The sequence below is a fragment of the Apteryx mantelli genome, chromosome 18, assembly GCF_036417845.1.
Source record: "Apteryx mantelli isolate bAptMan1 chromosome 18, bAptMan1.hap1, whole genome shotgun sequence".
Taxonomy (NCBI): domain Eukaryota; kingdom Metazoa; phylum Chordata; class Aves; order Apterygiformes; family Apterygidae; genus Apteryx; species Apteryx mantelli.
This window is the reverse complement of record NC_089995.1, coordinates 19,030,113-19,056,337: the sequence shown is the minus strand read 5'-3', so window position 1 is coordinate 19,056,337 and position 26,225 is coordinate 19,030,113. Positions and strand designations below refer to the sequence as shown.

The following is a 26,225-nucleotide window of genomic DNA, read 5'->3' as shown; positions in this document are numbered from 1 at the left end:
GGAGCGGGGGCGGGGGGAGCGCGGCGCCGGCCATGCTGAGGGGAGCGCGGTGCCGGCCGGCCCGAGGCAGCGCCGGGGCCGGGGGGGAGGGTGAGGGGAGCGCGGTGCCGGGCAGGCTGAGGGGAGCGAAGGGGCCGGGCGCGCTGAGGCAGCGCGGTGCCGGCCGGCCATGCTGAGGGCAGCGCGGCCCCGCGGGCCGGGCCGGGCCGGGCCATGCTGAGGGCAGCGCAGCCCCGCGGGTCGGGCCGGGCCGGGCCATGCTGAGGGCAGTGCGGTCCCGCGGGCCGGGCCGGGCCGGGCCAAGCTGAGGGGAGCGCGGCCCCGCAGGTCGGCCGGGCCGGGCCGGGCCGGGCCATGTTGAAGGCAGCGCGGTCCCGCGGGCCGGGCCGGGCCGGGCCGTGCTGAGGGGATCGCGGCCCCGCGGGCCGGGCCAAGCTGAGGGGAGCGCGGTCCCGCGGGCCGGGCCAAGCTGAGGGGAGCGCGGCCCCCCGGGCCGGGCCGGGCCGGGCCGGGCCGTGCTGAGGGGAGCGCGGCCCCGCGGGCCGGGCCGTGCTGAGGGGAGCGCGGCCCCCCGGGCCGGGCCGGGCCGTGCTGAGGGGATCGCGGCCCCGCGGGCCGGGCCGGGCAGGCCGGGGGAGGGGGCCGGCGGCGGCGCGGGCGCTCTAACAGGTGGGATCCCGCTGAGAGGAGGAGGCGGCCGGAGGGGGGCGGAGGAGGCAGGGACGGGCGGGCGGGCGGGCGGAGGGAGGGAGGGAGGGAGGGGGACGAGCCGGAGCCGCCTGTGATCCTGTGACAGGAGCGGCTGCTGCTGCTGCTGGCGCCGCCGGTGCCTCCCTCCGCCCGGCTCGCCGGGTCGCCGTCCGAGCGCCGGCGCCCCCCGCGGCGGCCCCTCCCGGGCATCGCCCCCGCAGCCCGTCCCGGGCCGCGCCAGGGGCCGGCCGGGCTCGCCGCGCCGCCTCGATTTTCCGCCTCAGCCCGCTGCGCTCCGCCGCGCTCCGCCGCGCCGCGCCGCGCCGGGACAGGGCGCGGGGCCGGGCGCCGCCGCCGCCGCCGCCGCCGCCGCCGGCCGGGCGATGCCGAAGCCGCCGCTGCTGCTGCGGGGGAGCCGCCCCGGGGACAGCGAGCTGGGGCGGCAGTTCCGGGACTGGTGCCTCCGCACCTATGGGGACTCGGCCAAAACCAAGACGGTGACCCGGAGCAAGTACCAGCGCATCGCCGAGGTGCTGCAGGGGGGATCCGGCTCCGGCAGCGGCTCCGGCGGGGGGGAGAAAGGCAAGTTCCAGTTCTGGGTCCGGTCCAAGGGCTTCCGCCTGGGAAACGGCACCAGGGAGGCGACGAAGATGGGTCAAGTGGTGGTATATGTGCCGGTGAAAACGGGAACGGTTAGTGCGCTCCGTGCCCCGGGGGGGGCTCTTGTGTCTGTCTGTCTGTCTGTCTGTCTGTGTGTCCCGCCCCGGGGGGGGGGTGGTGGTGGTGGTGGTGGTGGAGCGGGGCGGGGCGGGGGAGGGCGACCCCCCCCCATCCCAAACCCCCTTCCACCACCACCCCCCCCCCTCTCCCGGGGCTCCCTGCCGCAGCCGCAGCCGCGCCGGCCCCGTCCCCCGTCCCGTCAGCACCGGGCGGCCCCCGCCGCCGCCGGGAGCGCGCATGCCCCGTGCGGGCACCGGGCCGCTCCCCGCATCCCCCCCCCACCTCCAGCAAGGGGGGGGGGGGCGGACGGGCCGGGGGCGGCCGCCGGCGGGGTCCCGCCGGCGGCCGCCCCCGGCCCGGCCGCCCCCCCCCCCCCCCGGTCCCCGTCCCATCCAGTGCGGGCCCATCGCACCTGCCCCCCCCCCCCGCCCCGTCGCCCCTTCCCTCCCCGTCCGATCACGTTCGCCCCTGCATTTCCCATCCGCTCCCAGCAGCGGAGACAGGTTTGCAGTCAAGGGCAGCGCAAAGAAGGGGAGGGGAGGGGAGGGGGGGGCCGGCACCCCGCCCTGCTCCCGCCCGCTGCAGCCGCTGCCCCGGGGAAAAGGGTGGTGGTGGGGATGGAGGTGGGGGGGGGGAAGCAGAGAGGCAGAGCCCGGATTAGCGCTGCTTTTTTTTTTTTTTTTTTTTTTTTTTTTCCTTTCCCCTCCCCGAATTTTCATCCCCATCCGCCGCCGTCCCGGGAAACTCCCCCGCCGCGCTGTGCCGCGCCGCGCAGCGCCGCATTGTGCGGGGCGCCCCGTCCGTCCGCGCCCGTCCGCCCCGCTCCGCTCCGCTCCGCGCCCCGCCCCGCCCCGCCCCGCCCCGCGCCGCGCCGCCGGGGCCGCCCCGCGCCCCCCATTGTTCCCCGTCCCGTGCGCGCCCCGCGCAGCCCAAACGCGCAACTTTGCCGAGCCGCGGCCCTGCGCGCTCCCCCGCCCGCCCGCCCGCCCCATCTGCCCGCCGCCCCGGCACCGGCCCGCCGCCCCCGCGCCGGACGGGAGGGGGGTGTGTGTGTGTGTGTGGTTTGGGGTGGTGGGGGGGGGGTTTGCTCCGGGCCGGCGGGCACAGAAGGGCTCCGGGAGGGATTTCCCCCCCCCCCATATCCCCGTCCCTCCCCTCCTTTCCCCGCTGCTGCTGCTGCTGCCGCTGCTGCTGCCGCTGCTCTAAAGGGTGCAGTGTTTTCTGTGCACACACAGACTCCGGCATTGATGTGGCTGGAGGATGCTTCCATTGAGGGCAGCCCATCTGTGGCAAATGCTTCTAAACGCACTATTTACCTCCCATCTGGTCTGCCTTATTATTGGGGGGGGAGGGGGAAGGGTCATTATTTCTCCCTTTCCCTCCGTGGTGCTCAGAGGCGCCTTTCTTTCTACCCCGGCGCCCCCCTCACGCCATGCCCCCAAAAAATTCTTTACAGTTTTTTTGAGGCATCTTCGCAGCCCTCTTCTACCGCTCCCCACCACCACCACCAAAGCAGCCCTGCTGAGGGGCAGGCCGTGGCCGGCACCCCCTCGCACAAATACAGCAGGTCCCCCCGGGTCCTCTCCATCCAGCTAGCGACTCTATCCCAGATCTTCCGAATGCTGCAGAGTCATGGTACCCCCGAGAGGCCGAGCCAGACTCCCTCCACCCTGCTGCCGGGCGAGCCTCCCCCTCCCCTTTGTCCCCGGCTCCGTCCCCAGGGTCGAGGCCGGCGCAAGCCCCGCTATTCCCCAAGGGCTCCCGCACGGATGAAGTTTCAGCAAGGAGAGCGTCTAGGCCCCCACATCTTCGGTGGCAGAGTCCCTGCAGGCTACAGATAGGAGATACACCCAGGCTTCCTTAAATCAACAAACAAAAAGCAGGCATGCCCTCAGGAGACAACTGAATTTTCAAAGGGGCGATGCGGCTTATTTCCCAGAGATTGCCCTGCCGCAAGAAGTTAGAGCGGGGAGCGTTTTAAAGAGCCCCTGGCTGCAGGAAAGCCCTATCGCTGCTTTCCCTGAAATCTTCCGGTGTTAAGTCTGTAGAAGTTGTTTGCCTCCTCTCCCCTCCCTCAGCCCCAGCTCGCGGGTGCCCAGGAGGGACCCTTCGGCCAGGACGGCTTTAGACCAAGGCGTTTGCTGGGTTTGGGTTTTGCTTGAAGTGGCTCTCAAATTTAGAAGTACTCGACAGGGGTTTTCTTCGGCTCGTGATAATTCAGTGCTCTTCCAGTCTTTGGTGTTTCGGGCTGGTTTTGTGGGTGCATTTAATTTTTCTCGCGCGTGCGGTCAAATAATTCATGAAGCTGATATTAGCTTTTTGCTAACGGTCGAGCGTGCGTTCTGGTTTAATCCCCGTTCTGTTGCTTTTTCCCAAATACTTCTGGATTGGTGTTTCAGTTGCTTTCTCCTGGCTGTGCCGCTCAGCAATCTGATACAGCCTGTCCTGTCCCATGCTCCTTCTCCGAGCACATCTGCCGGAGCCGCAGCCTGCTCCAGGCTGTCCCAGGACCGAAGGCACCGGCACCAAATATACATAGGCAGAGTGGAGCTGGCGGGGGGGTGGCGGGGGGGGGGGTTGCTTGCCGCTGTGCTGCGTCTGCAGGTTGCTACAGGAAATACGAGGTGCCGTGAGTGAAAGAACGGAGGTGCTAAAGGCGGCGTAGAGGGCAGCAGTGGGGATAAGATCTTTCTTTTCCCCGACAGAGCTGGGGCCGCTCCTCCTTTCGAAAAAACAAAAACAAAAACAACCCCCCCCACAAAACCAAAATAACCCCCCCCAAAAAAAACAACTCGATAAAGTTAGAGTTGTTCCCTTTGGTTTATTTATTCCAGTTTGTCTATTCTCTGTGCCTCTGTAGCGAAGGCATAATTAACATGTGGTTATTATTTTCTCTCCTGAGTAACTTTCCCTTGCCCTCCTCCAGGCCCCTCATCAGCACAGGCCTAATCAGATTTGGGTGGCTTGAGAACGGCAACTGTACGCTGAGAAGGGGGCATCTGCCTTAGGTGATGGTCGGAGCAGATGGTGGTCTTCTCAAAGAATGCACTGGGAATAGGAACAGCAGTGTGGACGGATGTCTGGCACAGAGGCTGTTCGCATTGCTTTTTCCCAGATGAACGTCCCAAAGATGCTGGACGTTTAACACATACAATTTAAAAAACCTACACAGATATACACACGAGGCTTAGCAATGTAGAAAATTGGTATGTGACAGACCTGTTTGCATTTTGGCTAGATGATGCATCCTTTAGGTCAGGGAGTTGGAAAAAAAGAAAAATCTGTTTGGACGGCACTGGAGAGGAGGGTATGTGTGCGCGCTGCCGCAGTACGGAGCAGAGCTCTCCCCAGTGCCCAGCCTGCCCGCTGCCTCGGCGGGAATGGTGCCGCGCACCTCCTTATCACGCCGCGGGTCCTGGGGTCCAGGCCAGCGTCCCGATTTCCTGAAGAACTGTGGGAGAATTTGTTCATGACAAGGTGTTAAGACGCAGTTCATTATAGTCTCATGTCCCTCTTGTCTGAAGCGTTTAGCATCATTTAGACAGCGAGATGGAGAAACGGCGCAGGGAAACGGACAGTGCCGTCGACAACAGCTCGCGATGCAGCTTTATTTCTCTGTAGCAGCAGGGTGTGGACAGCAAGGTTAGCCCCAGACTTTGGTTGGGGCACGAGCTGCAGGAGCGGCTACGCACACTCTCTAAATCAATGCCGTAGCTCAGCGAGCGCGGTGTGAGCTTGTCACAACTCCGGAGCGGTGGCCTGCCTCGCAGGATATATTCATTCCGGCAGCCTGTGATGCAGGCTGGAGGACTGGCTCGAATCGGACTGCGAGATGAGACGGGGGAAGCCTCGCAGTAGACTGACCCTTTGGGTATTGCGCAAAGGCTCGGGGCTTGCGTAGGCTCGGTAGCATCGCCTACGTCTGGTTTTGCTCTCCTCCTCTTTCTCTGTCCCCTGCAGAGCCTGGTGCAAGGTTCGGGGGTTCTTTTAGGCGTTAGCAAAAGGCTGATGACATTTGTGAGGGAGGTTGTTATTGTTGTACAAGTATAGTTCACCTCTGCTGGCTCCCCCAGAACCATATGCTTGAAATTATTTCGCAATTGGGCCTGGTGAAATTCATCCAAGGAAAGCTGTTACAGCAGGAAGGAGGCACCCTAAGGAGAAAAGAACGAGACCAAAAAGTGAAATGGATGGAGGCCTTTCACTGACAGCAGAAAAACATCACCTCGGATGCTGTATAGATCTCACAGTTACAGCATATCCCTAAATACATTTTAGCTCTCTGGAACGGGGAGCGTCGTGATGCTGAAGCACGTGGAAGCCATAGTGTGAGGCCCTGGGACAGCACAGCATAGCGGGAGCGAGCTGGAGTTAAGAAGCTGGGCATGTTGGAAAGAAGCTGCTCCAGATGCTGCTGATAGAGGCTGCATTTTTCCTGGTACAAGTACACTTCAGTGCCCCCCAAAAGCTACACGTGTAACCTCTGAGAACATTAGTCAGCAGAAGGTTTTCACTATTGTGAATAACCACTTAGACTTTCTGTGAACTTCATGTGATAAAAAGAACAAAATCAAGACTGTTCAGAAGAGCCTTAGGCAAGGCAAGTGGGCCTAAGGGTATTATCTGAGAAACTGCCGATTTCTGCTGTAGCACAAGCCTTCCTCACGATACACGGGGTCTTCTCCTACGAAACAGCCCAGCCTGGAGCATGCGGGCCAGGTCTGGCTTTTCCAAAGAGCTGAACTGATGATGGGCTTACATTTAAAAGTGCACTCCAAAGATTGGCACAACGCTGCCTGGCTGTGTGGTCCTTTCCAACCAAGCCTGGAGAAAATCCTCACACATCAATATTGCTTCCTGATTCAGCTCTAAGTCTGCACATCAGTAGCAGTTTTTATTTCTGAAAACTGCTCGTGGTAAGAGTCACGCTAGTGAAAAGCCGATTCACAGACTCCCGGTATTGGTTAAAGTTCACTGGAGAGCAGCAAAAGCCCCCAGGACCTTTACAGCCTGAATTTAAAGGGCTCTGACAATCTGCGCAGCTGTGCAGGCTTGCAGAGTGAAGTTCCTACCCAAACTGGGGGCAGGACAGCTGGTGGCAGTGCCAGTTCCCAGCTCCTGCCCACTCCTACACCTCCAAGACAGCCTGCTGAAGTCGCTTCTAGGGATAAGAGGGGAAACCAGCATCTAATTCAGTCCGTGGGTTTTTTCTGCTGGGACGACAAGCATGATTATCAGGCAGCCCCACTGGGGCAGTTGGGACTGTGATATGGGGCACGTGGTGCAGCCTCCGGTGGACAGATACCAACCTCTCCAGGCAGCCGTTTGTGACACCGCTTTTGGTCGCTAGCGCTCACGAGACCGGGAGACGCCCTTGCAAAATTCCCATATCCCATTGCTGCTCCACGTTCCCAGTCCCCTTATACATGTCTGACTGAACAGTTTCTAGAAGAATAAAATCTGGCCAAATCTCTTTGTCCAAACCATTCTTAGCAATAATCTCCTCCTAATATCATTCCTTCAGCTTGGTTTTTGCTGTTAAATTAGACCTCATACGAGCAGTATATAAAGTGACTTTGTGGACAAAACAAATGGCAGGGAAACCACAAGGAGGCCTGGAGGAGCATCGATGGGGGATCCGTTTATCCAACCCATGGAGAAATGCTCTGGCTTCGCAAAAACTTGTCTGCGTTGCTGTGGCAGAGGAATACAGATGTTATTTCTCTTTCTTTAGTGCAAATTAGCAATAACCTTCCCCATATCTCATATTAGCTGTGCCCATCTCCCAAGAATCACATCAAGGCGGGCCAAAGCCACCACTGAGTTTGTGTCCTGTCTAGTTAGCTGATTGGAGCTATGGGAGATACCCGCTGGCCAAAATTGGCTTCTTTGTTGGAGTGCCGCTGACTTCCTCCTTTATGGCTGTTCCCAAAGAGTGACAATTTATTTAAAAAGAAATAGCTGCAGAATGTATGTGCATGTACGTGGGAGCAGACACTAATAGGCAGGGTTTGGAGTAAGAGTTTCTTTACAGCGTATCCAAGATTAAACCAACCAGTCACTGGAAGTTAAAAGGAGGCTGGTTATGTCTTACCACAGTGGTACAAGGCCTTCCACAGAACGACAGTGGAGAGACAGAGACGCAACGTGAATATTTTCTTTCTCTCCTTATCCAGTTTTGGCTTGACAGCCCAGAAGGACACATTTTTTTCTTCTAACATGCAGAATGGCAGAGACTGTAGGTATGCTAGCATTTCAGATGGGCCATCCCTCACTCGGAGGGAGAGAGGGTATTTCTGAAGATGACAGGGTAATTCAGGCTCAGTGTTTGGGCTTTCCGATTGCTAAATATAGCCACGGTTCTGTGTTACAGGAGTCGCTCTGCTAGCGGATGAATTGAGACCCATCGGCCCCCTCCCCAAAACTGAATAAAGTTCGGGACTCCTGGCTTGGCTTGCGCTTGGATGAGTGACCTCAAAGCAAAGAGATCAGTGTCCTACTGGCAGTGTCTCAGCCCCGAGTCAGCCAGTTCTCTACGCTGTCTAGACATCCAAAACCTTCTGGGCTTTGGTGCTGCAAGTCCCAGCCGCGCTGATGCCCAGCTAGCAGGAGATCATCTCTGCTTGGAGTCCTACAGCATTAGGGACAAGCAGCCAGCCTGGCTGCAAGGCTCCAGCCTCCCTCTTCCCGCTCCGGCGCTTTCAGATTCGTTGCTCCCATCATGGCTTTGGATGCCAGTAGAGCGGCTCCCCGAAGCGGCATCACGTGGCTCTGCCGGGGCTCTGCCTGGCTGGGAGGAGGCCTGCCTGCTTGCGCTCACCTGCATCGGGCGTTTTGATCCAGCAAAAAGCCCTTGAGCTGGTGACAAAGGTCTGGATGTGGGCTGGAAAGTACAGTCCTGTCTCTTAGCAACTGGTTCCTACCTCGGAGCTCTCGGAGCCTGTGTGTGGGACAGAGAGCATCAGTCACGCTTCTGCCGTAGCAGCAGAGCAGCGCCGGAGGATCAGGCCGGCTTCAACCACAGCCAAGACACTTAAAGAAGCTCAGGCATTTCTAACACAAGCAGTCATCTGTGAGTCCTAATCAAAGCTTCGGTTTAATTGCTTTCCTCGTGCCCTGTCTCTGCAAGGCGAGCGGCTAGCCCATTGGCTGGCTCCAGGAGGCTGCATGCCAGCTACCTAGAGAGAGGCTGCTCTGCAATACTGATGCTTTTTTGGTCGTATGGGTGGGGACCAGGAGGAGGGAGGAGGAAGAGGGAGGACACAGCCCATATATTTCTAGAAAAACTCGATGTCATAGGGTCCTTCCCTGAACTCCTCTGCACTGCACTTGGGAATCCCCCGTCCCTCTTAGGGACATTTGCATTGCTATTTTCTGTCACAGCGCTTGGTTCTGGTATTTCACCCTCGTGTTTCCTCCTCCTAACCAAAAGCAGCTCCTCTCCGGTGAGCGTTTCTCAGAGGCTTCTCTGCAAAGCGCTGTTTCATAAACATTTTCGTGAATCCTCTGCTTTGTCCTCCTAATTAACCATCCAATTGGCCCCCAATGGAGCCCTCACCTCTCCTGTGAAGATCCTGCTTGCACAGATTATAACCTGTCAGCTGCCAATTTATTCCTCACACAGAGGGCAGGTGATATTAATTGTCTGTCTTCTCTGCCCTGCTTGGATTGCCTTCCCCTTGGATTGCCTTCCCCTTCTCCTGCTCCCAGTAGCATCCATGTTTCGAGACACAGATTCTCAGAAAACCAGGGAAAGTCAGCTGTGAGGCAGCTCTGTATTATTATCCATGCGTCTAACCTGCAGTGGTTTAGTCGTTGGGCCAGATGCGATGTGATGTTGCCGGACTGTATCAGACCTGGGAGAGGGGTCTCTGTGGATGGATTACCGTGATGGAGCAGTCAGCATTAAAAGCAAGATGCTTGACTTCTGCTCCCCCCACACGCAGCCGCAGTCAAGAACTCAAAAAATCCATTTGTTTGGCCCAGGTTAATGGGGAGTCCTTCCCTGGGGGGGGCGTCATCATTTATAGGTTAGAGCTTAGATTTTGGAAGGGTCGGGGTCCACCTCCTGTGGTTATGATAGGAACACAAGCCAGGCAGAGGCAGGGGTTACCTGGGTCCAGAGAGATGTAGACGAGTTTGGTCAACTTCGTCCCCCCAAAACTCCCTGTATAGGACCCCCCCCAATCCTTTGGGAGGCTTGCGCACAGGCCAGAATAAATAAGAGCAACGACAGCAGTAGGAGCCTTTTGTCCCTGAGCATCGGTGCAGGGTTTTGCTTGGGGCAGGAAGTCAGACGTAATTGTGATGGCTCAGCACTGACTGCTTTTGGAGGAAAGAGGAAGAGGAGGCTCCATATTCGTGAGCCCAGTGCGTGCTTGCGGGGGGGGACAGCAGGCAGCAATATAGTGCTTGGCTGTAAGCGGGAGAGGAGCATTTTCAGGCTCCTGTGTCAGGGGTGGGACACGCTGCAGCCGCCACTGCCAAGCCGGGCAGAGCGCAGCGCAGCTCCGGCTCTGCCGTACCCTCCCCGGCGAGGCGGCCGGCCCTGCAAGAGAGGCACGCACAGCGCTCAGCCCCCGCGAAGCGGCTCCCAAATTGTCGGCATTCTCCTAGGGGCACATCTGGCCGTTCCCGCGGGAGCCCGGCTGTGGCCCACATACCCGGATTGCCGAGGGGCCATGGGCCAGCACCGGGATGCCACGCGTTCGGGGCTCAGCCTCTTAGCCCCGGCTGACCTTGATTCATGGTAGCACCGTTTGTAACTTATTCTACGTAGTTTTTGCTCATCACTGAAGAGCTGAGCTGCCGCTGCTGCACTTTGCCTCCTCCCACTTAGTTTCGTTTTGACATCCCCCTGTCCTCGCTGGACATGAGGCGATGCCACGCGGCTGCCCCGGCACCGCTCCGCCTGCCCCAGCGGGGCAGCCCCGTTGCGCAGGGTGTCCTCTCCACCTGCTGCCAGGGCTTTTCCCCTCTCCAACTCAAGAGATTTGGCTTTGGCGGTGATCTTCATACCTTAGCACGGGGAAGACTGCTTCCAGTGATAAGTTACTTCAGGGAAGAATCAGCTCTAAACATGTTCCAAGTTTTGTCTTTAGCTTGTAGAGTTTTAGATTTCCTCCAGGATATTATGGAATATAATTAACTCTTGTAATTACAAACACTGTTCCTTCCTGTTTTTTTTCCATTTATTTGTTTTCCCGTACTATACCCCCCCCATCACCTAAAACAACCTCCAAGTGATGTTAAGAAATTAATGTAGAATTAAGATACCCTACCTACCTTGACAGATTTAGTTATTTTTAAACAACTCACATTTTAACTCTGCCAGGTTCAAAATAGTAAAAAATGCTGCAACGTAATAATAATTAGCAGATACTAATGTGCACGATACCTGCCCTGTTAACAGGCCGTCACATCGCACTTCTCGCGCAGGCATCGCTGCGCTTTGCAGAGGAGATTAGTGTAATTACCCTCATTTGACAGGTGGGAAAACCGGGGCCAGTGGGGGGGGGGGTGCTTTGCCTGGCAGGCCGGAGCCACTCTCCCCGGTCAGGTGCTCTGTTCACAAGGTCGCGTCAGCGTTTCTCACCAAAAACAGCAGAACCAGCGCGCCGACAGCAGCTCGGGCTGACCGAAGCACCTAGCGCCTTGTTGCCTCCGCGCCTGCCCCGTAGCCCCGTCCGTGGTGGAGAGCACCTGCGTGGGCCGAGGAGCGCCAGCTCCCCGGGCGCTTCTGGCAGCGGGTCACGGGGTCCCATTTCGGAGAGCTGCGCTCACCTCTCGCTGCCAGGCGCAGCTGCTGCTCCAGCTTCCCGTGGCGGCTCGCGGGGAGGCAGCTCAGCTCCTTTGCTCTGTGCAAAATGTCCTCTGCCTCCGGGGCAGGACAGCAATGCGAGCAGACAGCCTCCCTGCCTGCCGCTGCCTGCTCCCCATCGCCACCGACGGAGCCGGGATGCAGGCGAGCCCCTTCGCCTTCCCGCAGCACCAGCCCTGCTCCCCTGCCATTCCCCCTCGGCTCCCTCCCGGCCAGCAAGGATCCTGGCACGGCTCTCGGCAATAAAGCCGGGAGCCCGCCCGGCGCCGCCGGCAGCCCACCTGGGCCCTCTCCGCGGCTGGAGGCAGGGCTGCCATTTCCAGGCTCGCCCCTCCCAGGCTGCCGTGTTTTCATTTACAGGCCTGGGAGCCGGCGGAGAAATCAGCTGAGGTCAGAGCAGAGGCCTGAACTCATGCGAGAGAGCAGCCCTCCCGCACGAGCTGTCCCCCAGCAAAAGAAACACACCTCGGCTTTGTTTGCCGTCTGAAAATAATGTGCCTGGCTCCCCCTCACAAGGAAGTATTTACTTTGAGGAAAAAAAAAAAAGTATTGTGTACAATTCTAGTTAGAAAAACAATGTGAATGCCCCGAGTGCGAGGCTGGGAGGCAGCAACGCTGGTATACTGATTCTGCGGCTCCTGGCCCAAACTGACGTGGAGCTTTGGGGAAATTGCTTATTCCTTCTGCCTTGGTTTCCCCCAGGGGGATGAATTCTCCTGAGGCTGTAGTGAAGATCAGTTGATTAGTAGATCCAGTGCTGTTTTTATTGCAGTAAGTAGGACTGTAGCTGTAAGTGTGGGATTGGGCTTCATGTTTGCTTGGTGGTTTGTGCAAAATAACATATAAATGCTTAGCAGACATAGAGAAAAATCGTCAACATTTTAGCAACCTTTTTTTTTTTTCCATTTTCCAACTAGCTCTACAAATGATCTGAAAATTTTCCCAGGAAAATATTTTCAGGAGAAAGGAGGAAAAGAGAGCAAAATCTATAAGTTAGAGCATTTCACACATTTTTCTAATGGGTTCTCTTTATTAGTGGTAATATAGCTGTTATTGTCCTCCTTCTAGCATTTCATCCGTGCCTCTTTCTAAAGCATGCACCGTGCCCGTGGCAGTAGGGACAAGAAGGAAGAGCAAAGTTCTAGGAATCTGGCTCTTCTTTCTCCTAGCAGCATTAACAGAGGGAGCCTGCTGTGGTTTAACATATCCCCCGCAAAAGCTGCTTTCATCCTACACCTAAATACCATGAGGAGTGAACTTCCTAAAGCCCTGGAGAAGTCTAAATATAGAAGCCAATCAAGGCCTGACTTCCCAGAGATGAGAACTACCAAGAACAGTTTCTTGATCAAAAGTTGTAAGAGTCCATATTGAAAGGAAGCATCGGATTCAGTACTGAAGTCTGTGTAGAACACATAATTGCAGAGGTGGGCTCGCGCGCTTTGCACCCGCTGCTGTATTTAACGTTGCACTCAGCTCCCGGAGCAGGGAGCGCGTTGGGACGCTGCCGAGGGCGAAGGCACTGAAGCACCTGATGGAGTCCCGCTCCTCAGACGGGGCAGACCTTGCTCCTGGGCTGTGCATTGCAGTTTCTGTCCTCTGCAGGCACCGCGTGGATTTTCCATGCGTGCCCATTCCCAGTTTTCGAGCGAAAATTTTCCCTGAAGAATCAAAAAATTTCCTTAGAACCAAATGCGACTTGCAGGAAACCAGACATGCCGCTAAAAGAGCAGCGGCATTCTTCTGGTAAAACATAGTCTCGAGCTAGCTGATCCCGCACCAGGTATTCGACAGCACGTCTGCGCACGCGGCAGGCAGCGCCGCGGAGGGCCGACGGCGAGCGCGGCAGGGCCGAGCGCGGCAGGGCCGCGGGAGCCCTCGCTCGTGGCGCGTGGAAGCGGCGCGTTGCAGCGTGGCGCCAGCGCGGGGGGAAGGACGGGGGGGGGGGGTTATCCCGTGCGCCAGGGAGCAGAAATTAGGTGCAGCCGGCCCCACGGCTCCCAGCGCGGGGGGCCTGGGGGTGAGGGCGGCAGGCAGCGGCAGGAAACGGAGTTTAAAGCGCCGCGAGAGGCTCTGCGCTGAGGAGGGGAGAAGATGCTGCGGCGGAGAGATAGAGAGACGAGAGCTTTCATGTGGGAAGTACGAGAGCAGGCGAGGGCAGAGGGTCCGCTCAAGGGACAGAAAGCGGAGTGGTGCCATTATCAGGCAGGAAGTGGCTTTTTATTCGCAGGAAGCTGAATTTGACGGGTATCGGCCCCCTGCGCGAGGGCCAGGGGCGCGTTTTATCTGGGGCCGCGCGCGGCGGAGGGGGAAGCCGTCAGCGCTGCCTTCCAGCCCCTCTCCTTCTCCGTCGCCCCCCGTCCCCGACGGCCCCCGTGCTCGCGGGCGCTGGCGTGCCCCCTCCGGAAACGTGAGCCTGTATGGAGCGGTCAGGAGGGGCGGCAGCTCCCAGGGCCCTCGGGAGGGCTGCCAGCCCCATTTTAGGAGGCCGGTGCCAGGGAGGCGCCCCGGGGGCTCCGGCCGGGCAGGTGCCAGGCGTGAGGAACCCCTCGGGTTTTGGGCCTTTTCGCACCCCAGGCAACCGAGGCCCCGGGGTGAGAGAGCCGTGCGGGCAGTGGCGTCGGGGCAGCGGGCGCTGGGCCAGCGTGGGAGAAGGGCCCGGGCCGGCGCGGAGAGGCGGGAGGCCGGCGGAGCGGGGCGACAAGGGAGCGAGCGGGGCCCTGCTCGAGGCCGGGAGCGAGGGGCGCCTGGCGGCGGCCCAGCATGCCTGGCCCGGGCGAGAGGGGCCCCAGGCACCGCTGCCGGCGGCAGGTGCGCGCGGGGCCGCGGGCCGGGCAACGGCGGCCACCGCGGCCCCCTCCTCCCTCCCGCTGGCCCGCCTGCCCGGGCCGGCGCAGATGCGCCAAGGCGCAGGGTCCCGGGCTGTCCCGCGCCGGGGGCCCCCCCGCCGCCCGCGCCGCCCCAGCCTCCCCCTGCACTGACAGCTGGTATCTAATTACTGTGTGAGAATGAAAAGTCAGGCTGTCCCAGCTCGAGGGAGCGCGGATTAACGTCTCCTGCAGAATACACTTCCTCTGCCGGGTTACCATGGTTACCCTCATTACCTGCCTGACGAAGAGGCGCTGGTGGTTCCAGCAGGGCTTTTAAACCCGGGCCTGGGGAGGGTCGCGGGGGGAGGCCGGGGGGAGAAGGGGAGGGAGGGAGGGTCCTCGTCTTTCCCCCGCCACCTCGTTGCCGAGGGGAGGCCGGGTCGCCGCCCGCCGCCAGCTCAGCAGATGTCACCCCGGCAGCCTCTGTGTTCTGTCAGCAGCCATTAACACTCGCGGCGAGGGACAAGGGACGGCGCCCGGCCCGCGCGGGCGGCGCGGGCACCAGGCCCGGGCAGCCGCCGCGGGGGCCGCGCCGGGAGGGTGGGCGGCGGGGGCAGAGAGGAAGGAGACACGATGCCGTTATCGGAGCAGGGCACGGCTCGGGCGCCCCGCTGCTGCCAGCACCGCATGGGGCAGGCGGTTGCCGCCAGCCCACCCCGGCCCCGCTGCCCCAGCCGATGCAGGCAGGGACTCATGTGCCCCCCTTCCCTTCCCGGCCCTTCCCGGCCCTTCCCCTCCCCGCGCCGGGCCCGGGAAGCGCACCGGCTCCCTGAGGGAGGAAGCGGGCCGGGCCGGGCCGTGGGGGTGGAAGGGGGACGCAGTCCGGCAGGCGTGCGGCGCGAGGGAGGGCGCAGGCCCCAGGAAGCGCGGTGGCGGCGGCGGCGGCGGTGGCGGCAGCACGGCTGTGCCGAGAGGAGGGAGAGGGGAGGCAGAGCCCGCGCGGGGGAAGGCGGCGGCGGCGGCAGCAACGGCGGCCGCTCCACGGGAGCCGGGGGAGCGCAGGCCCCGGGGGGGACAGAGGACGAACATATCCCTGGAGAGGCGAGCGGCGCGGGAATAGCAGATAGGGCCTGTAGCTAGGAGAGTGAGGACAGCGAGGCGCCGAAAGCTGGGGAGAACAAAGATGTCGGGGCAGGGCCGTGGCGCCAAGGAGGGCGAGCGTTGCCAACCCCCGGGCTTGATTCTGAATCTTGCAGCGGCGTTTTCTGCGATCCCGCCTCAGCCCGGGATGCCTGGCTTCACGCTCGTGCGCTTTCCCTCGCCCCAGATGGCTGTCGCCGCCGACTGCTCGCTGCGCGCCGCGCCGTCCTCAGGCAGGCTGGCCGCCCCGCCGTGTGTGTGGCGGTGACATTACCCCCGCTCGGGACAGCCACCTCCTTTCCTCGTTTGCTGCTAGAGAGCCGCATTGCCCGAAAGCAGAAAACAACAGCAATCTGCAGGAGGGAGGCTCCGGGGGGAGACCATCCGGGGCCGGGAGCGGAGGGGGCTGCAGAGGGGCCGGAGAGGGCAGGCAAGAGACGCGGGATGGTGCAGGGGGACGTGGAGGGCAGAGGAGACGCAAGACGGAGCGAGAGGTTTGGGCCGCGCGCGGGCTCGAGGGTGGCGGCTGCAGGAGGCTGACGGGGAGGTCGCGGGCGCCGAAGGGGCTGGAGAAGTGCGAGGAGGGGGCAAGCAAAGCACTGTGGGATAGGAGGAGACTGAGAAAAACAAAGAGACCTAACGGGAAACGCGGAGAAAAAGAGGCCGAGAGGAGCAGGAGAAGGCTAAAGATAGCTGGGAAGCTGGGAGTGGTTGGGAGAAGGGAGAGGGAAGGGAGCAGGAGCTGCAGGGCAGATGGATGCGGGACAGGCTGGGGACAGAAAGGAGGAAACAGGGCGAGAAAGGGGAGGGAGACAGGCCAGCTAGCGATGGGCAAGCGTGGAGAAAGACCAAGCGCCTGCAAGGAGATGGCAGCCTCTCCCAAGCAAGCTGAAACGGCGCCTGCTTTCCGAGTGTTTATTTTGAGGCTGACTTTTGCTCCTAAAATGTTTTACACCTTTTGGGGGCTGGCGACTTCCAAAACACCCCCAGCACCAGAAGGGAGGAAAGGGCATCCCTTATTCTCATCCTTCTTCCCAGCTGAATTTTTATTGCTTTTTAAACCTAATGGGTTTTAAGCCATTCCGTGATGTTATGGGCTCTGACTCATGCTTTGAATCCTTGTGAGCCACGCTGGGTGTGGAGGGAGGACAGAGAGGGGCGTAGGCCTTCTGAGAGGTAGCCTATAGTCCGTATGTCCTCTTAAGTCCTCGGTCAATATTTGGTTATATTGCCAGTTATAAACCTCCCTAATCCTAGCAGCGCAGATTTGATACAGCTTCTAATATGCAGTGACTTTGCTACTGCTTGCACCTCACCTGCTCCCCAGAGCTAAGTAGTTATCCCAGGGGGAGGAGGCAGAGCCTGGCAGGGGAGGAGAGCCTGCGAGGAGCTCGGGGACGGTCACTGCGGAGAGTGGGCCGTTGAGGGGCAGCACCTGCCTCCCGCGGCCAGAGGGGACGGAGAAGAAGCCAGTGCTGAACGAGTGGAGAGGCCACAGCGATACCCAGTCCCCAAGGCTGCCTTAGCTGCAATTGTCGTAAAAGCAAGGAAGAAATGGGAAACCACTGGCAATGCAAGGACGAGGGTATTAGTGAGTTGGTTGGGATAGCCCTGGAAATAGTGGTTTGCATATGGCGTTGGTTACAAGCTTAATTTTGAGGGCTTTGCTTGCATCTGGCTGTGCTTTTCTCGTGATGTATTTTCCTTTGTCTTGTTTCCTTAATTATCCTAATTTCAGCCCTGCTCTGAGGATTATTGGTCAGTAGGAAGCCTCCTAATGCCCACTCCTCCTTGGCAGGGGAATACCCATGCCCTGGATTAAAGTGAAACTCCCCAAACAATGACAGGAGAAATTAGATCTATATTCCTCAAGAACATTCCCTCAGGCAAAGTTTCCCAGCCGCCACCGCCTCATCACTACCACGATGCCCCGTGTGTTCTTGCTCAATATTCTCTTTGCTGCAGCCACCTTTATATACGGCTCAGGGCTCCCGAGGGCAGTGGTTTGCCTCCGTGCCAGTGTCCCGGGTATGCACATCTATCCATCCCGCTGCAGTCAGCCTCCTAGTATAGACAGTCTCTCTTCTGAAATTGGGCTAAGGAGCCATCTTTAACAGGCAGTGTTTTACATCAAAACACTGGTGACTAAAGAACAGCATGTATTCCATCTATATAGTATATGAGTATATACACAGCCCAATTACCAATAATAACAACAACAGAGTTTAGGAGATTGAGTATGTACTTTGCATGCAGACCTCTGCCCGCATTCGCAGATGTGTAAATGCACATAAAAAAGAGAGTTTGTGCAGGTTGCCACTCGGCAGCGTTGTGTGTACAGCGAGGACTGCATGCATGCATATCTTTTTGGAAAGTAGGCCTTGAAGGGAGGTGTCATGTGTATATTTATTTATTTATTTATTTATTTATTTATTTATATATATATATACACCTGTCTATGCAACAACGGCATTTTTTTCAAGGAACGAGCTAAGTGACCTCCTCAGAAACCCGGCCCTTTCTCAGTACCCCGCTACCTTTAGCCGAGACGGTGACTATCTATCTCCCATTAGCACTCCCTGTTCTGGTGCTCCGTGCAGGAGTGACATTAGCAGCTGCCGGGTACCAAAGGATGCCTCCTCTTCTCTTGGCATGCCCTGCCAGTGTGAGCTGACACCGTTCCTGCCAGTCAGATAAGAGGAACGCTCCTCACCACACTTCCCACTCCCACCAGTCTGTCACCACTGCCGTGTGGCAGAATTACAGCCTCCTGCTCCCCAGCACATCCTAACACACAAAGAGCTGTGCCGCCGCTGCTAGGGCTCGGCTGCTCCGCGTGCAAGCGAGAGGGAGGGCGCCTCGGAAAGGTCAGCGCAGGGAAGGAGAGCGATTCGGGCTTGTTCCTTTAGGGCCTCAGCCTGGCGTTACTGTGAAATCCTGCCCTGCTAATCGGTCGGAGTCTGCGGGGACTGCACCCAGCTAGCGTGCCCCATGCATGCACACGCACAGCTCGGGGGTTCCCAGAGTGGTTTAATACCGTGTGCAGGCCCAGAGAGTTTCCTCTGCTTATTCCCAGCCTAGTGAGATCATTCCAAATTATGAAAATTGAATTTCTCAATTGGTTAAGACTCCACTCTTCCCTTGTTTTTGTTCCTGGCCCAGTTTCACTGGCAGCTTTAGCAGCAGAACAGCAGCAGCCGCCACTGCCCTGGCTACAGCAGGAGCCTCCCTGGAGCACTGTTTAATTTATCCCCCACATCCTACGTGCTCCAGGCGGTTCAGGGCTGGAACACTGCGCCCGTGCCCCCTCCAACCACACTAGCCCCAGGCCGCCCTCATCACCCCTGTCACCCAGCGCTGATACTAACTCGACTTGCCTGCACTGTTGTAGGGGGCAGATGGACTGTCGGAGCCTGAGGGCATCTCTCTGAAACGCGTTGCTGTGGTGGAAGATTTCTTTGACATCATATACTCAATGCATGTGGAGAGCTCATCCGAGCCAGGCAAAGCACCCAAACATGCTGGGCAGAAGAAAACCTACCGAGCGGTGAGACTCCTTCTTTGTGTTCCCCAGACGGCCAGGGCACGGGGCGCGAAGGGAAGGAAGGGAAGAAGAGGCCTCCAGGCCGGGAGCCCTGGCGGCTGGCAGGGGGCTTCCCGGGGGGACGCCCAGGTAGGCGGCGGTGCCGCTTGCGGGAGCAGAGGCTGAACGCAAATGAAAGCCTGCTTGCCCGTGTGAGGAGGCGTGAGAAAAGAGTTGTTTAAAGGCACAGCAGCTGTGCTCGGGAGACGGGAAACGAGGTCGCAGCGGCAGTACAACAGTACGGCTCCTTAGGAAAGACCAAATGAATCATGCAAAGACAACTGTCTGGGAAAAAAAGAGAAAAGCTCGGTATTAGTGATGTGAGAGGGGATGTTTACCCAGTCCCTTGTGCACTCTGCTCTGTGCCATCTGCCTCCCTGTCTTCCTCAGCCAGAGGGAAGCGTCTCGCACGATCCTTGAAGAGCAGGAGCAGCCAGAAACGGGGACTGAGGCACGGCCAGAGCCCTGCCCCTCTTCCCCAGCTCTGATCTGCTGGGCGGCTCTGGGCGGCTAATCTCAACAGCCCGTGGCTCAGTTTCCTCATCTACAAAATGGAGGCAGGAGCAGAGCTAAGTCTTGCCAGGTGCTACATGGATGCTGAGAACCAGCTCTATCCATCCTGAAACCACTCTAGTTAGGTCAGGAATAATTTAGCTTGAAGTGTGCTTCTCCAGGGAGCTTGCTGTTTCTCCTGACTCTGCATAGCACTTTGATGCAAATATTTGGGCTCTACTTCTTTTATAGGAAGAGCTGAATTTACTGTCCAAAACCAAGCTACTCTCTTGAATCCCGCAGCCCTAAGGACTGGGTCGCTTAGAGACAGAAGTGGCTGGCTGGCAGCTTGTGTCTCTGGTGTATACATCATCTCTGAGAGGTCTGTGCAGGCTGCCCTGGTCTCTGCAATGATGCCTGAGATTATGCAGGGCTTGGTGTGCTGCCTGAGTCCCTCCAGGGGTGGAGTCTGCTCTGCGCTTGTGTCCCTGGACCCGGCCACAGGCTCTGCACGCTGACTGAGTGCCCGAGGTGCAGCCCGGCGCCCTGCGGTCCCCTGCACGCGCGGGCGTCCCCGCTGGGGAGCAGAGCTCTGTGTACGCATCTCGTGAGCTGTGTGCACTCGGCTCATGCCCCTGCAGCACAGCGCAGGACCAGCGGCTTGCTGCGCGCACTGATTCTCCCTGGCCAGAGGCAGGTGACCTCTTTATAATTAGGGAGGGCAGCTCCACCAGCACGACCACAATTCACAAACTTTCCGCTCATTTCCCCAGCAGACCACTCTGACCCTCCCCTAATTCCTTCAATTCAGCTCTCTGGAGTACTAATCTGTGCACTGCACAGCCTCAGGGGAGCAGGCTGGATCCGTCTGTTTTCCCAGGCCTGCTAACAGCAGTCAGATAGCTTCATGCTCCACCCCTCAGACTCCCTCCTGAGCTGAGATCATCACATTAGCAATGAGTATCCCCTTCTGACCTGGCAGGACGCTGACTATCTGTCCTCTCGCATGCCCCGTCTCCCTGGAACACATTCGCAGCCAGGTCTGGAAGGTGAAATACTGCATAGCGCACACAGCTCCGGGTGAGCATGGCCTTAGTGCACAAAGGGATTCTGCTGGATGGTCAACTCCAGAAGATTCAGTGTCCCCTGCTGTTTTCTCTCTCTCTCTTTCTTTCTCCACCATTTCTGATTAGAGAGGCACTGGAGAGTTTGCCCTTGTCCATGACCTCCAGAGGGAGGCAATCAGAAAGAGAATTTGGATGGGAGATAACTCATCAAGGAAGCTGTCTGCTCTGCAGAGCATCAAATCAGCTGAGAAATAACAACTGTATCACTAAAATTAGCTGAACATTTGCAGCAGACACTATGGGCCTGCTAGAGCAAAGGAGGCAGGGAGGCTGGTCTCAGTCCTGCAGGCAGTGCTAAGGGGCAGTTCTCTGCACACCCCAGGGTATCATGTTTGCTGCCAGCAATTTTCAGGCCCTTGAATCTCAGTGCTTCTGTGGGGAGTTCCTAATGCTTGAGCATGGATAAATATCTCACAGACGCCTTGAGAGGCAAGGGCTGAGCTGGGCAGCGACTAAGTCAAAACAGAGCTAGATGGGGCTGTGTCTAAATAGAAGGAAAATCCCATGAGGACCAGGCACCGCATCCTCCATTTGAATTGCTGGGACAAGGTCCCTGTCTGAACTTTCTACCCATCTGACATTAGCACGTATGTAAAATTGGGTCTATGCTGCCGCTCAGTGGAGATAAACGTCTCTCCCTTCCACAACAATTTTAGCTCACAGCTCTGTTTTAGCCATTATCAAGCAAGCCCTCTGCCCTTTGCCCCATCAGACTTCTATAACATTTTTTTCTTCTTTTTAACAAGCTTAAACTTCACTCTTCTGCCTTTCCTGTGGGATAGAAAAATGCTTGGAATTTATGGGTTTTTTAATTATTATTTTTGTTAATAGAGTAAGATGGCAGGGTTATGTCCACTGGTCAGAGCAGAGGGCATCAGGTCTTTCTGGGCTGCCTGCCTGGTTCTGTCGCAGTCACTAGGTGGTTACTCTCAAAGGTTTCTGGTTGCAGCCCTGCTTCCAGTTATGAGCCCCACTTCTGCTGGGCTCGCAACCCTGAAGACTGGCACAAACAATTGAATTTCTGTCTGCCTTATGACCCCACTTGTAAGTGCTGTGACCCCTATTGGGGTCGTGGCCCTTGGTTTGGGAACCGTTGTGCTAGGACAAGTCACTTAGACCAAACAGGATGGGTGATTAACCATAGGAACCAACTCCCAAAGTAAGAGGTAGACTCTCCACCTCTTAATGTCTTCCAATTAAGACCAGATGTCTTCCTGGAATATGTTTTAGGCAAACCACAAGCTATTGGGCTGCAGGAGAACCTGGGTGAAGTTCCCTGACTTGTACTATACAGAAGGTCAAACTAAATGATTTGATGGTCCCTTATGGCTTTAAAAAATCTTTACATTAAAATTGCCTCTTCCCTTCTCCAAATAATGTAGACTTGGTTTCCGGAAGTGCTATGAAGTTGCTGCTGACAGGGATTAATCAGAACAGTAGGACTCTGTGATAGCCAGGCACATTATTCGGATACTTAGGCCTGGATATAGTGCTTAAGTTTAGGCATCCAAATTTTAAAAAATTATCCTTAGCTTTTCCTCATCTGTAAAATACAAAAACCACTTGCCTATCTCACAAAGGTTCAGGGGGACTTAATTCATTACTATTTGTAAAAATGTTTACAATTCCCTAGATAAAATATGTCACAGAAATGCAAAGTATTATTAACAATAATTAACTGCCATTGTGGGAAGAAGTGCCCTGCCCTTAGAAAAGATTAATGGATTCTTCAGGTTATTGGTGTGATGGTAATTAACAATGAAAACAGAACTGAAGAGACCTTACTTTCTCCTTTGATTCTTACACATTCATAGCTTCGCTGTTCTCAGACTTCCTAGGAGGAACAGAAAGGAGGTTCTGGGAAGCGGTGCCTGCACAGGAAGTCGGGAGGCCTTGCACTTTGCATTTGGGTCCCTGTTGCCTCTGTGACATGCCAATCACCCTCCAAAAACCGTTCCCCCACCAGCAGTTGCTCCAGAGAAAGGGACTCGGTGCACATCACAGGACTAGGCCTAAAAGGAGCGGGGCGCTTTGCTGGAGGTTATTAGTGCTCTTTCCTACGCTGAGCAAGGTGAAGTGGGAGCGCGCCTGCGGTCTCCTGTGATGCACCCTGCCTGCTTCTCTGCTGGCGTTCTCTCTTACCCAGGATGTACAGCCATCTCGTTGTTCCCCCAGATCGCAGAAACCTATGCTTTTCTTCCAAGAGAAGCTGTGACCAGGTTCCTCATGAGCTGCACGGAATGCCAGAAGAGGATGCATTTCAACTCCAACGGACTGGAGCCCAAAGGTAAAGGCATAGGAATTCTCCTAGCAGAGCTGACTAAGCGTTTCGTATCGGAGTGATAGCACTGGAGAGCTATCAGGATACTGTCCCATTAATGAGCTATGTCTTTAGCAAATGGTTTTCCTAACCTATGTTAGTTTTAATGCACTTCTGTAGCAAAGCTGAAATAATTTTTTAAATTTGATTTACTCATCACTGTTTAAGCAGCCTGTTTTCTCAGCTCAGAGAATGGAAATGGGCTGATTAGTTAAGTTTTGTTTCTGAGCAGACAGTTTTACTTCTGAGTGCACCTTCCCCAATGCAACATAACAAAGCTTGGGTCAAAAGTATTGCAGATATGTCTGCAATCAACTCATAATTATGTGTGGGTGGACTGGGAAAATGTGACCTGAAGGTTTTCCTTTAAACTATGAATTTTGTAATGAAAGAAACTGAATACGTCTGAATAACTCAAGTTTCTGATAAAGAGGTAATTTGCAGTAATTAATAGACATGCACGACATGATCCTATTTTGGATAACAGAAAGTGTGACAGTAATCAAAGTTATATTATGTCTGTGTATACAACCAATTATCATGGCAACTGTGGTATTTAGCTCATTATGGTTCTCTTGTAAACCAAACTGATCTGCAGCTCCTAGGGGTTAATATATCAACAGTGCATAAGATGGGACTGAGTTTTCTGCTAGAATAAATGGTTAAAGTTAATGCTCTTTTTTTTTTCTGAATTGCAAACTTATTTTCATTATCAAGTGCAAAGCATCAAACTGACTCTGAGAATTTTCCCTCAACAAAAAATGCTTCTTTATATAAACAAATTGCAGAAAGTTAGAATATTTCAGAACTGTTAGGGCAGAAAAGCAGAATTATCAAGCAGAGAAACAGAATTAAATGAACAAAGGACCCAACAATAGGAAATTTCTACTATTAAATACCAATTTCCAGCTGTTTACTACTAGGAGCAGACCTATGGACAGCAGAGAGGTTTCATTTAAGTGGATTATGTGTGCCAGTTATCCATAGCTAGTTACTGAAATGCTTTGCGCTTGGCATATTTTTTAGAAACTCTCCCAAATAATCAAATAATCCTATGTGACATTTGTTAGCCTAAGCTCCTTTACTGCAGCACTTTCCCATTCCGCCTGTTAAGGGCCCAATCCCTCTTTCAAATTAGGTCAAGAGAAATTTTGGCCTTTGGCCTCACCGGGAGCAAAACTGACCCTTACACTGACTGCACCACGTCTGTCACGAGTGACACTGTTAGTACTGTGGATGTAGCAGTCGATTCAGTGGGAAGGGAGGGCGGCGGGATGAGAGTCAGACCTGTCGCCTTTTGGCTCGACCCGAAACGCAGCACTTTTTGCTAATGCCTGGCACCAGCAGTCATCCGCCTTGGAGCTCACAGGGGTGGTGGAATCCCATTTCAGGAAGCATTTACTGGAAAAGGCTATTTTTCCTGCAGGGACTCCCCTCCTGTCCACAGCCCCCTGCGTCTGCCATGTCCCCCCTGGAAACATTGCGCCCACCTGCGCTCAGAGGCAGCTCATAAAACATTAGGTGCTGAATATTCTCCCCAAAGTGGTCCCAGCTGTGGAGATCACGATCAGAGCTGAGGTCTGGTCGTCCTGAGCAAAGTGTAAATAATTTTTTTTCATAAAGCTTTCCCCCTTACCAACTCTCTTAAAAATAAACCAAACAGGAAAGAAAAAAAAATCTCTCACACAAAAATTCCTGCTTCTTACCCACCAGGAATGGAAAGACAAAAATACCTTTCTGCTCTCAATAGTACATAAATAGTGACTAAGTACCCATGAAAATGCATAGAGTTGATTAGGTAAAGTAACTTTTACTGGGAAAGAGTGTCTGATTTCACTAATACATATACAGGAATTTATCTGGGGCAAATCACCTAAAAATGTTGGGGTCGTATAAAAAGTACTTAGGTGTATGCACATGCACACATGCATACAAACCTATGTAGGTAAAGTATAACTCAGTAGGATGAAAAAACGTGAATCATTCCCGTTTGTTCCTACTTCTCTTGTCCATTAAACAAATCTCAACACACTTCATTTGTGATCAGAAAAATCCCTAATTAAACATATCTGACATCAAACCCTGCAGGGCACCATCATAATTCATAAAAGCAAATTATCTTGCTCATTGGAAACTTCGAACAATGTTGGACTTCACAGTGATCTCTTTATACTGTTGTAAAATTAGGACTAATTCCAGTGGAATGATACAAGTGTGGAATTAGGATTGCAACTGCTTTATTTTAAACCATTCTGCCTGAGTGTTTCATCTATATTTCCAACGCGTGGGGCATGTGATATAGCTAACTTTTTAAAAATGAGGTAAATCATTACAGTAGCCTCTTTTTGCTATGTAGAATGTGGATTGTTCCTGTGGAGTCCCCAAGGCCCTTTAAAACAAAGGTTTTCATTCTCTTCCAGTTAGCTTAAAAATATGTCTTTGGTTTTTTAGGCTCATGTTCTTATCTCTTGCAGTTACACAAATTCACAGTGAATTTGTTGTTGCTAAAGGGATTATTCTAGATTTACACCAGGATAGTTTCAGGCAGAATCTAAGTACCAAAGTTCATCTACTTTGTTCTTACCCCCGATCTGAGCGTGTTGAGCTTTTTCTGTTGAGCCTCATTCATTTCTACAGTGCTAAACTATTAAGTGGAAGATGGCAGGGGACCAGCCCTAGCACAGAAGCACAGCTCCTCAGAGGTCCAGAAGACTCACCCTGTTCACTCCTGTGCTCAAGGAAAGATCAGCTCTGTCTTTGTTATTCTTAGCAAATGCTTTCTCGGACTGTTCTTGAAGACTCAAGTGTGGGTGACCCCAGCCAAGCTGTGTAGGTTTTCGCTATCCCCATACTAGAAAGTTTTCTGCTATCTCATCTGAATCTTCTGCTGCATTTGAGCCCATTGCTGCTTGTCCTACGTACCACGGACATGGAGCAAAGATTACTCCATTTTTCTTTGCAGCAGTAATTTTATATAGATGAAGACTTGTTCTTTCAGTTTAATAACCTCTTTTATTTTTGGTTCTTTTTGAATCCTGCTTTTCAGACCTTTCTAGATTCTTGATGTCCCATGCTTACTGCCATATTTTACAGAGAAAGAGATCTCCATGAGAAGCTGCTAGCAACTTTTTGTTATCCTGGAAGTAGGAACCACTGAAGGTCACACAGGGGGCAGCTCGCTTTTCTGGGTGTCGGGAAGGAGGCTGCGCTTCCATGTTAAGCGGCATGGATTGCTGGTTAAAAGCCACAACAGCTGAATTTTCATTCATCCTCAACCAAGGTAGCAGAGATAATATAGGGATAATATGCAGATATTCTTTCTTACACTGACACATTGACAGGCCACACATTACAGATCCTAAGGTTTATTTGTGCTTGAGCTGTTCCATCTTGCCAGAATCAGAGGTCTTTGGAGAGATAAATGTTTATCATTATTGACTCACTTCCCTCATATACGTCATCAGGAGATTTAAGAGAGAGATTCCTAGCTTTCTGCATGTAAAAAAATTTGGAAAACCCCAGAAAA

At 55.3% G+C, this 26,225-nt stretch overlaps 1 protein-coding gene across 1 annotated transcript in view; it reads left to right on the top strand.

Annotated features, from left to right (window-relative positions):
* Positions 1-1,073: 1,073 nt before the first annotated feature.
* The window catches only part of NOL4L (nucleolar protein 4 like), a 67,266-nt gene continuing 42,114 nt past the window's right edge, over positions 1,074-26,225 (top strand). The window contains exons 1-3 of the mRNA XM_067307819.1: positions 1,074-1,382; positions 18,569-18,724; positions 22,555-22,666. Of these exons, the coding sequence (XP_067163920.1) occupies positions 1,074-1,382; positions 18,569-18,724; positions 22,555-22,666 (577 nt within the window). The remainder of the gene's footprint in view (positions 1,383-18,568; positions 18,725-22,554; positions 22,667-26,225) is intronic.